Source organism: Anabrus simplex, chromosome 2, assembly GCF_040414725.1.
Source record: "Anabrus simplex isolate iqAnaSimp1 chromosome 2, ASM4041472v1, whole genome shotgun sequence".
Taxonomy (NCBI): domain Eukaryota; kingdom Metazoa; phylum Arthropoda; class Insecta; order Orthoptera; family Tettigoniidae; genus Anabrus; species Anabrus simplex.
In genome coordinates, this window is record NC_090266.1 from 860284781 (window position 1) to 860300080 (window position 15300).

General features: G+C 38.8%; 1 protein-coding gene across 3 annotated transcripts in view; it reads left to right on the plus strand.

Moving 5' to 3' along the window:
• Positions 1-15300, plus strand: part of mio (GATOR complex protein mio) — a 293052-nt gene that overhangs the window by 67680 nt on the left and 210072 nt on the right. For all 3 annotated transcript variants that reach the window (XM_067141591.2, XM_067141592.2, XM_067141593.2), the window contains exon 5: positions 12572-12768. In XM_067141591.2, coding sequence (XP_066997692.2) covers positions 12572-12768 — 197 coding nt within the window. The remainder of the gene's footprint in view (positions 1-12571; positions 12769-15300) is intronic.

Here is a 15300-nt window from a genome sequence, read left to right on the forward strand (position 1 = left end):
TTATATCATACTTTACAAATAAAGTCTTCAAAAACACTTTCCACTTCCACTATATTGTTCACCTGTGACAAAAAGAGTAATGATAGTGGCATTATTTTAGGTCACACAGTATGTTGCAGGTTTCTTATTTTAGGTGGATAAGCGTATGAAGTCTGGTCTTTAGAGGTAGACCTCTGCTCTGAATAAATTCCAGAGGAATATTATCTGGCCTAGGAGGCTTTGCCAGGTTTCAGTCTATTGAGAGCAGCATTGAATTCCTTGAATGTTGGCGGGAGAGCCATCCATGGTTGTTGGGGATGTAGAGGCACATCATCGATAAAGTCTTCAGCTGCATTTGAACTCCGATTGAGAAGAGTGGAGAAATGTCCTTTCCAGTGCTCTAGGATTTCTCAACTATCGGTAACAGTGGTAACATTATCAGCAGGAGGAGCTAGTTGGGCCATATAACTCTTTTATTCCTGCATATAAATTAAATTATGCAGGTCTGGGGCATCAGACGTACTTTGCAGTTCCTGAGCTTTCTGCTGCCACCAGTTTTTATCTCTCTTAGTTGTCCCTGACATTTATGCTTGAGTTTGAGAAAGTGCGCTTTTTTTGCATCTGAAGATGGATCTTGAAGAAGGGATAGATGGGCTCTCGCTTAGCATTGATGACACACAATTTTTTGTTGTTGTTGCATCAAACCAGTCTTGTCTTACCTTTTTCTTAAAACCATTGGTTTTCTCAGCTGATTCTGTGATTACTTTCCGCAATGTAGCTCATTCCTGCTCCGTGTTCTTTGTGTTGACTGGAGCATTTGTCAGCATGTCAGAGATCATGTGGAAATTCATGGCAGTGGGTCCATCCCAAAGTTTAGATGTATCAAACTTCTGCCTGGAAGGGGTTTGAAAATGCCTGGGTGGTTTACGGCCAACACTGATCCTAAGTTCAGAGAATAGTAGCTTGTGATCCGTCCAGCAGTCATGGACATTTCTAGATGTCCTGGTGATGAGGACACCCTTCTTATCACATTGTCGAGTGATGATGTAATCAAGGATGTGCCAATGCTTAGAGCGAGGGTGCATCTATGTGGTCTTGAACCGATTAGGTAGGCGAAACTGCGTATTAGTTATGAAAAGTTCATGTTCAGTACACATACCGAGGAGCAGCAATCCGTTGGCATTGCAGGTACCAAGTCCTTGTTTGCCCATCACATTTTCCCATAGCAGATTATCCTTTCCACCTCTAGCATTTAAGTCACCTAGTAGGAAGGGCTTATCTTTAGTTGGTATGTTGTAGATTGTTATGGAAAGCATGTTATAGAACTGGTTCTTAGCATCTTCATCAGCATAAGTCATAAGTCTTTCACTAATTGCAGTTGGGACAAGTTGGTGATTAGCAACTACAGTAGAATTCCATTAGTGCAGCATCCAACAGTCCGGAACGCCCGATGGTCCGGCATCATTCCAGGATTTTTTAATGTTTTTTAAAATTTACATTTTTGGCAGTTAAAGCGCATGGCACGCTTCAAAACCACCCGGAAGTGTCAAATAAAAAAATCAAAATCTCTTTATTTGCAAATGAGGTGTCTACCTCGGTGGCAAATGGTACACTAAAATACATTATTGTCAAGCACTAAATAGTAAATTAACAAGAGAAGAAAATTTTCCTATAATACAATATTATACAATTTACGCTAACAATTTTTTCTATTAAACACACAGCTCATCCTTAATAAATTTTTATTGTTTACAAAATTCTACTTGTAATATCTCCTGTACTACTTACAAATATAGTTAACTGATATACAGTATGTGGAATTACTTCAAATGATACTCTACAACTGGTATAAGATTAAACTTTACATTGCATTTATTTTACTTTACAATGGCGAAAAATGAGGGTATCCTCCTATTCAATACATCATATATTCCGTCATTAGACGGAGCAAACAAATTTGATACACTACCCTTTCTTCTGAAATCCCCTGTTACAAATCTTGCTGCTTTCCTCTGCACACTATCTATTTCTTTTATTAGGTATTCTTGGTGAGGATCCCAAACACTGTTTGCATATTCCAATAATGGATGAACCATACTTAAGTAACTTTTTTCTTTTAATTCTTTATTGCATCCTTTAAGTAGCCTCATTATGACATGTAACGATCTGTCTGCTTTCCCAACAATGTCATCAACATGAACAGTCCAGTGCAAATTACTTTCAAATCTCACACCCAAGTATTTGCACTTGCCATCTTTTGGGATAACTACCTCATCCAAAGTATATTCAAATTTAGTTTTAAAGCTCCTGTTTGTAAAAGTTGTAACAGTTGATTTGCCTCCATTAACCTTCATATTATTTTCTTCAACCCATTGTTGGATACTTTCATGGTCCCTTTGTAATTCTGAACAATCCTCACTGTTATTTATTTCCCTATAAACAATTATGTCATCTGCATACAATCTTATTTTTCATGTTATATTGTTCCCTAAATCATTTGCGTATATTAAGAAAAGTAACAGAACGATTATACTACCCTGTGCAATTCCATTCCATACTTTCTCTTCCTGCGATACATTATTTCCTACTTTGACTTTCTGAACCCTTGAATTTAGAAATGTTTTTATCCAACGTGTAACCCTTACGTCCAATCCTATTCCCTCCAATTTCTTTAATAATATTCCATGTTCCACTCTATCAAAGGCTTTGGAAAGATCTATGGCTATGCAATCTAACTGACCTCCTGAATCCAATTGATCTGATATGTCCTGCTGAAATCCCACCAGTTGTGCCTCACAAGAAAATTTCTTTCTAAATCCATACTGGCTCCTCATGAACCAATTTTTATCATCACATATCCCTCTGATGTACTTTGATATTAAACTCTCCAGTATTTTACAAACTATACTGGTCAGGCTGATTGGTCTGTAGTTCTCTGGTTTCCTTTTATCACCCTTTCCTTTATAAATTGGTATTATTATAGATTCCTTCCATTCCTTTGGTATTACACTATTATTTATGACATAGTCAGAGATAAATTTTAAATAAGGCACTATGTACCACCCCATTGTCTTTAATACCTCCCCAGTAATTTGATCACTTCCTGCTGCTTTTCCTTGTTGAAGCAGTTGGATTTCTCTGAAAATATCTTTATTTGTGAATGAGAAGCTTCTTGTTTTCCTCTGTGTCTCTTCCTCTCTATCTTCTGTTTCGGTTTCCAACTCCTGACAATCATCTACTGAATCTCTGAATTCCCTACTAAATAGATTTGCTTTTTCAGTATCTGTTAAATAGTGTTCACCCCCTTCTCCCACCATTGTAGGAATTTGGATTCCTTTTCCTTTTTGATTCCTGATATATGCCTACAGCTTTTTCCATTTCCCTTTGTGGTTATTACCCTCTTGAAGTATGCCATTCATATAATTCTCTTTTGCTTCCTTTTTCACTCTATTCAGTTTCCTCATTAGCTGTTTTCTAGTTTCCCTACTCTCCCTAACCTCTTTGATTTTCCTGTTTACTATTCTACATTTTCTTTTTAATTTTCTTATTTCCCTTGTATAATAAACAGGGTCTGAGGTCATTTTACCCTTCTTAACAGTTACAAATCTCTTCTGTCCTTCCCAAGTGATTCCTTTAAATTTAGCCCAAAGTGTATCCACATTACTCCCTTCACTTATCCAACAACTGAATTGTGATTTAAGGTAAGTCCCACATTTATCAACTTTAGTTTTTCTGTACAATTTCTTGTCTTGTGTAACCCTCTTATTAAGCCTTTTTGGTACGAGTCCTACATACATTATTACAGCCTTATGGTCTCCTATTCCTTCAATTACCTCAGTTTTATCAACAATTTCCCGTGGTTTAACCAAGAATACATCTAGTAAGTTATTGAGACGAGTCGGTTCTTGTACTACTTGTGTAAATCCTCCCTCCCAAATTAACTTATTTGCCAGTTTCTCTTCATGGGCTTCACTTGCAGCTCCATTCCATTCAACTTCAGGCAAATTTAGATCTCCCCCAATTATTACCATATCATTATTATTGTTTTTATGAGTATAATCTATTATTTTCTCAAATATTTCCATGTCTCTTTCCTCTCTTCCAGGCCTGTATGTTCCTATAATTCCCACCTCTTTCATATTATCACAAACTAATTTTATCCGTAATATTTCATCCCTTTCATCGGTAAACCATTCATGTGAACAATAAGTTTCCTTCACCAGAATAAACAACCCCCTCCCTTTTTATCTCCTCAGTCTCTACGATAGACTGTGTACCCTTCTGCAAATACTTCTCTGTTACCCCCCCTTCTCTCAACCACGATTCCACTCCTATCACCACATCAGTCTCATAAGATTCCATCATTGTACCGAATTTTAATTGTTTATTTACTACACTTTGACAGTTTACCAAGAGCAATCTCAGACCCCCTTCCTCCACTACGCGTCTGCTATTTTTAGACACAATCGGCGTTGTTGGCTGTCACCACACACAGGTTCAGTTCATTGTTTTGATTGCAAGCACTTTTCGCTACAGTATTTTTTCTTGCGATCTAGGATCCGTATTACAATAGTGCAGTAGTGTAGTGAACATACATATCAAAGTGCCCTGTGAAATTTTTCTTGGTATTTAAGCAGTGACAATGTTCTCGAAACAAAACCTTCAAGTTCCAAATCAGGAGAGAAACGTAAGCACGTAACTCTGACCATCAACCAGAAACTGGAAATAATCAAACGCCTGGAGAGAGGTGAAAATAGGAATATTTTGTTGAATGAATTTAGTATTGGCTCGTGAACTATTTACAACATAAAAAGACATATAGATGAACTAATGAAATTTGCTTCTCAATTGATAACAACTGAAAAATTGGCTTCCAGACAAACATTAATAAAACCAAAACTGGAACAATTAGGTAGCTTATTGTACAAATGGTTCAGTGCGGTATGCTCCGAAGGAAAGCTGGTAACGGGACCAATGGTTATTGAAAAGGCAAAGAAATTTGGACAAGACTTAGGTGTTGCAGAAAGTGAATGCAATTTTTCTGATGGTTGGCTCAGAAACTCTAAGTTTCGGCATGGAATTCGAAGACTTGATGTAACTGGAGAGACACTTTCAGCAAACCAAGATTCAGCAGAATAATACAAAGACAAGTTTGAAGAAATAATCGCAGTTAATAATCTAACAGCTGATCAGATTTACAATGCTGATGAAACAGGCCTACTATGGCGGTGCTTACCAATATCTACTCTAGCTGCGGGAGGTGAAAAGGTGGCTAATGGTTTTTTAAAAGAACAAAGACAGATTGACACTTTTGCTATGTGCTAATGCGTCTGGAAGCCACTGAATAACTCCTTTTGTTATTGATAAATCTATAAAACCTTGGGCATTAAAAAATTTTACTAACTTGCCTGTTCATTATGACGCTCAATCAAATGCGTGGATGACTGCCAACCTATTCAAAGACTGGTTCTTTCATCATTTTGTGCCACAAGTCAAAGAAAGCTTCAAAAACCTTGGTCTACCAGAAGACAACACAGCCATCCTTCTTTTGGACAACTGTAAAGCACATCCACCAGTAGCTGAGTTAGTTTCTGGAAATATATTTGCTACATTTCTGCCGTCTAATGTTACGTCACTGATTCAGCCAATGGATCAAGGGGTAATCCAGAACTTTAAATGTTTTTATAGGAGTTCTTTCATTCGCAGCTTGCTAAACGCTGAGTGTGATGTAACTGAATTTCAAATAAAGTTTAATGTACAAGATGCCGTCTATGCTGTCGCACTTTCCTGGGCTCAAGTAAAAAATAGTTATACAATGGTGCTGGGGAAAACTTTGGCGAACTGCGGATCCTACATTTGATTCAACACCACAGACTGTTGAGGAGGAACAACATCCTGAATAAGTGTCTGAAGTTTCGGATGTTGTAAGAAGTGTAACCAACAACAATCCTTAGGAAAACGTATCTGAAGAGGAACTCGCGGAGTGGATACAAATGGATAACAATGAACCTACCGAGCAGGAGCTAACCGATGAGGACATTATCCAAAGTGTATTAAACCCTCAACCCATACACAATCTTGAAGAGAGTGACTCAGTTGAGGAAACCGAAGAAAAGGAGGGAATCAGCTGGGCAGAAGCCACAGAGTCCCTAAATAAATTCATCACTTTTGCTGAGTGTAATATTAATTATAATGCCACTGAACTTATTGATTTACATATCATCAGAAATAACTTTTATGCCAAGCGACAACAATCTCAAAAACAAAAAGATATTCTAGATTTTTTTAAGTCACACTAAAATATTATACAGTACATGCATGTAAACTGAATGTGGTGAATGAAAATTCGGTGCTGCCCTAATTTTGAGCTAAAGTTATTAAACTAATAATTCTGCTGATCAACATTTTACTGCAAAACACCGTGTTACAGCTGTTTTTGCTGCATGCCTTAACCTATATCGTAGTAAGAGGTACCGCCCAATAATCCGGCATTTTTGGTAATCCGGCACCGGGTCGGTCCCGAATGTTCCGGACTATCGGACTTCTACTGTATATTAGTTTTCATGTCAAATCCAACACCATGAATACGACGCTGTCCATCCTCCTTAGCCTTTCAAAAGGCTGGATTCAATAACTTTGCCTTCACTGGACAATCTTGTTTCAGTCAAAGCAGCTACATCAGTATTCGATGTAGAAAGCTCGTGGGCAACAAGAGCTGTTCTCCTTTCAGGTCTGTCATCTCTTTCATGTCAAGCGGTGTTTGGACATTCCATGTTGCAATTATAAATTGTTTTCCTTGACTTTTTCGACCGCACATGGGGTGACCCACTGGGTGCGGTCGCCCGGTCAGACAAATGTGTGATTTCCAATGTTTCGCCCACCTTTTACAGGGCCTTCCCCATTTGGGGTGGTCAGTGGTGATCCTAAATAGGCCTGCCCAAACACCGGTGCAGGACCGAATTCCCAAGTAGTCACAATTCTTAGAAAGACGACCATCACACACCTGCTGTCAATGTGCTGGTCCAAACTGAAGGCTTCCAGTTTTACCCGAGAATCTGCCTTCACCATCCTTATCCCATCGCTGTAGGACTTGGGAGTGAAAAGTGACAGCTGAAGAAAGTGCCACTGCGTGGTTTTGTTTAATGTGGATCACAGCTTACCAGGAAGTGACACACACTATGATTTTGGAATCATTCTCCATGGCACATAGGCATGAGACGTGGTGTCAAACACCGAAAATGCTGACTCGAGAAAAACATTTTCTGGCATTTTTTCTTCCACTTCACTTGCCTACCAAAGCCCATCTTCTCTGCCGAATAAACCGTTGAGTAATGATATTTCAGTAACATTTCCTCTACTGAGGGGCCATCAGCCCTCCTAAAGAGCCTCATCTGCCTGAAGCCATAGGTCTCTTTTGTCTCTACTCTTATTTATCCCCGAGTCCAGGGCTGCCTCTTCCGCCATCTCCACCATACTGATGTCCACCTTTTCCGCCGTAGATGCCGTTGAGGTCTTCACTTGTAACCCTGAGCTGGGACCCTTACCAGATATTATAAACCAGGTCAGTGTGCTCTGGAACTCAAGCAGGGTTGCCTCTCCCTGGGTAGGGCTGCCTCTTAGGAGGGTCCCTATCTGCTACCTTAAGTCACTTATCTAATCTTGTGTAAACAAAGAAGCCAAGGACAGACAAGCCAGTGCAGTATAACAAAATCTCTACCGTATAATAATATGTTTTCAACAGAATTGAGTTATTTTCTTTGTAAATATAATCTACATTTACTGTACATCCCCTGAAGGCCCTACTCCAAATTCATTTTTGCACTTAAAAATGGATTCTTATTTCAACTCTAACAGGTTCACCAACTTCATTTAACACAATATCATCAGGACTGGCACACAACCAAGGGTGGGTTTTATTATCACCCCGCAATGTGTGATTTTAATGTTTGTTATTTCAGTATATTTATTGAGGGCAATAGAATCAGACTTTTTCCTGTACGGTAAGTTTCTATGTACAATGAGTTTGTTCTGAATAACATTTCTTGTCACTTTCCCCTTATCCTTAGAATGCAATATTTTATGAGCTTTAGTAGCTGACATTCAAAATTTTCCCTTGTTCTCCAGTTGGCACTTTCCGATTGAGCCGTTGTTTGTACAGCCAGGTCATCGATGTCAGTTTCATTAACATGTACATTGTCATAATAGAAATGATTTGTCTTGTGTCAACTATACCTACATACATCTTCATTATAGACTATTATGCCTTTCAGCAAGGTACAGAAAACTAACCCACCTCCTGTGTGCATTGCCTTCCATGGATATGCCTTGCTTCAAAATATCTTTTGCAGTACAAAATTCATCATGCAAACAATCTTCATCTACATTATTTATCTGAACTGAACTCATATTACATCTACAAATTCAAAAAAAGGATTTTAGAACTTCCCTTCACTTTGCAGAAATGGAGAAGTGACCATACAATTTTAGGACCAAATTTTTGAGATCAATATCTAGGGTATCACAGGCATGTTTCATTATTTCTTGAAGGTACTTACAGTTTAGCTCAGAACGTAGGTAAAGAGGCATCCAAGACAATAGGCATTGGCATTTGATTTTCATATTTGAAATTCGTGACTAAATATTTTTTTCAATGACATAAAATTCCATGAGATTATCTTCGATGCGTTTTCTTGTTCTGGAACAAGTTACCTTATTAAAAACTTTATTTGTGCCCCTACCAAAATATCTAACACTCATTCATTGCTCAATTTTACTAAACAGAGTCTTGGCTGCCTCAAAAGTTTCCATTATACTAACATCAGAGTGTTCTAAAAACTCAGAACAATCTAAAGCAACTGCATCAACATGGGGGAAAAAAGTTGAATAAACCACCAAAGTGAACTCTCTTTCATTGTTGTCAGAATCTTTTAAAAATGTCTTCATAGCTTTGGGACAATCATCACTACCTTTCATGTAACTTTTAATGGGTTCCCCATTTGTAATGATTCTGTCAACTGCTCGTGTTAAAGAAAGCATCTAGGTGGTACATGTTGGAGAATTTCACTCCATTCTACATCTACAAATTTAAAAAAAAAAGAAAAAAGATTTTAGAACTTCCCTTCGCTTTGCAGAAATGGAGAAGTGACCATACAATTTTTGGACCAAATTTTTGTGATCAGTATCTAGGGTATCACAGGCATGTTTCATTGCATTGTGCAAAATATGATTTGAACAGTTTGCCTTGAAGATTTGTCTGTTATCATTTTTAACAGTTTGAATACTGAATTATGCTTTCCAAAATTAACATTGGCATTATGAGCACAAAAAGCACTACAATTGTTCATATCAAGTTTATGGGATTCCAAAGAACGTTTTTACAAATTGTGGATAGACATTGCTGTTTTACTGCTCTCTTCTATAAAACCCAGAAGTTTATTTTGAATTCCGATTTTGGGATTGAAATATCTCAAAAGAGTTGGAAATATCTTCCTATTTTTTTGGTTTGAGGCATCATTTGCTATAGAGAAGAATTTACTCAACTTCCTGGGATCGTTTAAAATTGTAACAAAATCTGAAACACTCTTTGGAGCTAAAACTTCTTTCACTATAGCTTCAGCTTTTGCGCCCGCAATGCATTCTTTTTTGTAACACTAGAATCACTGAAAACATCCTTCGCGACTTTAACATTGCAATAAGCGATTTGTCTCTTGCAATTTAACAATGCAGTCCAAGCTATTATAGCTGAGGTTATGTTTCACTGCTTAGTATACAAATGTCAATTCTGCTGCAACACCTCTGCTTAACCCTCTCATCTTGGTGTCCTCATATGAGGACATCCAAATTTTTAGGCATTATTTATTCCCTGGAGATTCCAAAGACGGATGTAAAGTTATTAAAAGATTATTTTAGATTGGTAAGAGTGGAAAACATCAGTTTCTAAAAGAACCAGCAGGTGGCAGCATTTAATTAGCATCATTGAAAACACGATATTCATGGTTCGCCATTTTGTGAGAAGTCATCATAGTTTCCAATTATTTTGAGCTGCTCCTATCTTGAAAATGCCCAAGGTAAGTGTGTTGTTCTTCATTTTGTACATTCTACTATCATTACCACTATAATTCAGCGTATTCTGGTTTGTAGTCTTTACACAATATTGGTATAATACGGGCGTCCACATATGAGGACATCATGCATCAAACTACCATGTGTTATTTCTGAGGTTAGCTTGTATTCTCAACTGCTTCATCCAGTATTTATTTTCCAGGATTCTCCAAATGGTTTGTAATGTTATAAAATGAGCGAGTGATGTTTGTAGGACAAGATTATAGTAGTTTACAACATTCCCACCAGATAGCAGCACTTAACTTACCCCTTGTGCTGAAACTGAAAGAACTTGATACCTGGTTTGTAGGACCCTTCAGAGAAAATAGGCTGAAGGATACTACTAAAAAACTGAGAGATGTCAAGGACCTAAAGAAAGAGGGTCGAGGAAGCTCATTATTTACAACATCAACAGATGGCATCACAGTAATCCGGTGGGTTGATAATTCGGCAGTTCATATAATTTCTTCATATGCAGGCTTAGAACCAGTTGGTAAGGCCAGAAGATGGTGTAGAAAGGAGAAGAAATTCATTGAAATTGACAGACCGAAGGGTATAGAAATGCATAACGGCCATATGGGTGGTGTTGATCTCATGGATTCCTTGGTGGCTCTTTACAGGTATGATATAAGGAACTGCAGATGGTAGATGAGGATTTTTTACCATATGCTAAATGTCACAGTTGTAAATGCTTTGTTACTACGGAAAATGGACTGTAAGACTCCTATAGACCTATTCGAGTTCAAGAGTCGAGTGGGAACAGGTCTTATCTTCAGTGGTAAGGCAGGAGAAGCACCAAGGAAGAGGGGACGGCCAAGCAAAAATGGCCCATCACCACCTCTCAAGAAACAGGCTATACATACTGTGCCTGCTGAAAAGAGGATGGATGGAGTAGGACACTATCCGCAGAAAACAGAGGCTAGATATGCTAACAGACGCCGTGACAAAAACTGCGCAAGAAAAACCTGGTATATTTGTGAAAATATAATGTACCACTATGTCCAGAGTGATTTCAGAGTTTCCATACCATTGCCTGAAATATGAACATATGAAGTACATCAATTACATATAAATGCCCCAGTAGGACCAGTGTGATTTCGTTGTACTCACACAATTGCCTCAGGTGTAAATAGTTCTTGTAAATACTAGTATAATAAACCAAAGTAGTATGTGTATGACGTGTTGACATTATTCCACTAAATGCATGATGTCCTCATATGAGGACATCAAATTCTCGCCAAGTCTGGTAACTTCGTTTTGTATGTTATGTTTGTATCATCTAATAGGGTCATTTTAACCAGGAAAATCACATCACACTATTTTTAATTTAATTTTCTTTAAATTCATGCACGAGAGGGTTAATACACTTGTGGTTGAGCTACCTCTAACGGAATAGAAACTGGAAATACTAGAAGATTCCCGTATGTCCTTCTCCTTATTTGTACAACTTGACAGTATTAAAACTGTATTACTGAATTAAATTCATGTGTTATATAATTTTAAATTGCTCCAAACAAAATAAAATAATTGTACTACAGAATTAACTTCCGTCCTACCTGAATTTTTTGCATGATGAGAACAGTCGGTATTACCACTATGTGCCACACTAAATTCCCGTTTGCAGATAGAACAGGAGGCTTTGAAACAATGAGCTTTCACAGGACAAATCCAGGAATATGTTCCTTCCCAACATGAACGGTAAACACATGTGCGTTGTAGTTTTTTTCCTTGGGGGTGATTTCACGCTATCTTCATCGCAACTCATATTAAAACAAGAAATCACAAACTCCGAATCTGATACAAACAGTGCTCACATCCTCTAGCTTAGCGTAATGTGGTTCTTTCTCCAGTTTCCAGGTCGCCTGCAAGTAGAGCAGACTCGTAACATAAAGCGCTGTTGCCGGTGTACTTGTTAACCTGTTCACCACAGGACCAGTGATTGTAGGTAAAGCTGTGGCATGGTGGGTAAAATAAATTATTTTAACTGCCATTGTAAAAGTTAGAAAAATACGGGATAAATTCAAAATACGATGGGACAAAAAATTGCCAAAATACGGGTATTCCCGGAAAATACGGGATAGTTGGCAACCCTAGCTCACAGTTGCAATCAGCATTAATGTGGCAGAAAGAAGTCCGTTCACAGACGAAACTTTACACTGGTCTGTTTTCAGACCATCTTTACTCTATGGGAGTGAAAGCTGGATGGACTCATGTTATCTTATTCATAAGTTAGAAGTGACACTCATGAAAGTGGCGAGAAACAGGTGGGAAGAGTGGTAGGTGGGTACACCGAATGTGGAGATAAAGGCTAAGTTAGGAATGAACTCAATCGATGAAGCTCTACACATAAACCAACTAGTTACAAATAGAGGATTATGGAGATGTTTAGCAAATCATACAGGCTTGCAGACTGAATGTTGAAAGACAGAACATCTGTAATAAAGGTATATATGTTTTATGTATGTATTATGTGATATTTTGTTTATTTTAGGCATAACCTGCTGGGATCATTGCTACGGGACAGCTCCACTATTTATTTACATGATATCCGTCATACTGTTGTGGGAAATGATGAAGTGGAACCTTCCGTGCTGGAGCGCTCTGTGCAGCCCTGCCCAGCTAGTAATATAACATCATTTTCCTGGCATCCTACCCATGAGAATCGTTTGATGACCATTGCATTATCAGGTTAGTGAGGGATGCATGGAGTCCGGGAATATTGGCTTCAATTTTTGTGAAAGTAGTATCTGTTTTTTCATAATTAGTATCTGTTTTTTGGGAACATTTACAGACCACACAATTTCAAAAGAGAGCATTATATCTCTAACCATTCCACCTCAGAGTAAGCCAATGAAAACTCCGTGTTCCAGTGTATGAACTTTTCACACTGGAGGAAACAGCAAACACAAAATTCTACTCAAGCATTAAAAAAATCTTTACTACTATGTAGGTCGAGTCATAAGTCATGGCAACTATTTTTTTTCTTGCGAACAGGAGACAACACGGAAAATCTAAGATATGCATTTGGAAACGTACGGTATGTACTTGCGTATGATGCCACTAGATGGTGTATGTAAACAACAGTGTGGGTCTAAGCATGCCCCCAAGTTGAGTGTGTGAGGGAGAGTGTCAAAAAATGGAAGTCAGTAAGCAGGAGCAACGATCGTATATTAAAATAGCAGTTCTCCGCAGCAGAAATGCACGCCAATGCCATGCAGAGCTGCGGGAAGCATTAGGTGTGCATTCCATGCACTATAGAACAATGGCGAGGTGGGTGGAGACTTTCAAACGGGGTAACAGCATTTCGGAGAGAGATGTTGGACGTTAGCGATACACATGCAGCGATTGGTATTCAGCGTCTGCCCCACCGCTGGCAACGCACAGTGGAAACCTTGGGTGATTATTTCAAAGGTCTGTAACCAGTGGAGACCTGCCCATTGTACATAGTCTTGTGTATTTGCTGTCTTTACTGTAAGAAAACAATGTTTACCAATGGCCTGTGTTCTGTCACTTTCCTACGAGAATCTCCTGAAGTCAGAATTTGTCTTCAGGCACTATGCATAAGTACATATCCTATATTTCCAAGTGCACATCTTAGATTTTCCGTGTTTTCTCCTGTTTGTGAGGGAAAAAAAATAGTTGCCATGACTTATGATTCGACCATCGTACATATTACTTTCTGAACATAGGATTCACTGCTCAAATGATATTGTAAAAATCTCATAATTACACTCATGAAAAAAATGTTATGTATCACCCTCCAAACAAAAGTTCTAAGACATTCTGTAGAATGTTGAAATGGTATTTCAAATGTAATGTATCTTCCAATTTATTGACAGCCAAAACCAAACAAATCACTTTGACTGTAAGCTAACAGAATCACAAATCACTTTTCTTGAGGTAAGCCCATTGTGTACCCCATTGTGTAGCCTCATTCAACACTGAGTAACGTGTCCCCCTCATGAATGCAAGCCTGCACCCTACTTGACATACTGCCCACAAGTTCATTTAACCACTGCAAGTCTAATTTATCCTATTCTTCAGTGGCAGTCCTGCTTAACTCCTGTAGATTTCGTGGTGGGGCAGGATGTGTTGCACAAGTCATTTCAATCGATCCCAAGCATGTTCCATGGGATTTATATTGGGGGAACATGAAGTCCAGTCCAGTGGGGCAATACCAGCACGTTTGATGAAATCATCAGCGTTGCCTGCATGATGGATGCAGGAGTTGTCGTCCATAAACTTGAATTATTCCCCAAAATACTGATGAAATGGTTCAATGATGGGTTGGAGAATGCTATCCCTGCATTGGAGAGTGTTTTGAGTGTGTGCTGGATGGGCAACAGTGGCGTCCGACACCTGCACAGGATGCCACCCCAGAACATCACTGATCCACCATCTTGCTGTACTCAATGGACGGGATGCCTGTGGCATGCAGCATTACCAGGTGCCCTCCACACACATTGTCGACAGTCATTGGGTATCAGACATATGCATCATTCATCTGCGAAGAGAACATTGCACCAGTTTTGCATAGTCTATTCTTGGTGATTTTGTGCTCATCCTTACCGTTTAGAATGTTGGCTGGGTTTAAGGGCCGGGCCTCTCTGTGGCAGTCCAGAATACAGAGAGTTGGTGTGGAGTTTGTTTCGTACAGTTTGGTTGCACACGTGCCTCCCGGTGACCCCGTTAAGTCTTGTTAATTATGGTGGCAGTGTGGTCGGGGTTCTTGTAGGCAAGAAGTTGCAGATACCAGTGATTTACCGGTGTTGTTGTCCTAGCGCGTCCCGTGCGGGGTATGTCTTGAAACTACTTCCAGGTCCTTACCACATCACTGGCTCATTGCTATTTGCCTTGTAATATATCTTGTTGATAGTCCTTGTTGGTTTAACCCATTGCCTTGCAATGATGGAAATTTCTGTCATTGTCCGCGGGTTGCCATAAATGCAATGACGGAAATTTCCGTCCACCCTCTTTATTGCTTTGTTGACGTTTCCAAGAATACATATTGATATTTCTTTGCAATCCCAACATGTCTACGAGATGTTGGTAATCGTATTTCAGCTATCTTTGCCCTTCAGCTACGTATTTCGCCGCCAAAGAGTCTAAATACGATCGAGTAAATTGCCGCATAAAGCTTTAGTGAAGGTAAAGTCAACGTCATGGCCGAGTCGGATGAAGCTCGAATATTACGTTTTTTGGAAGAAAGCGATGTCAATG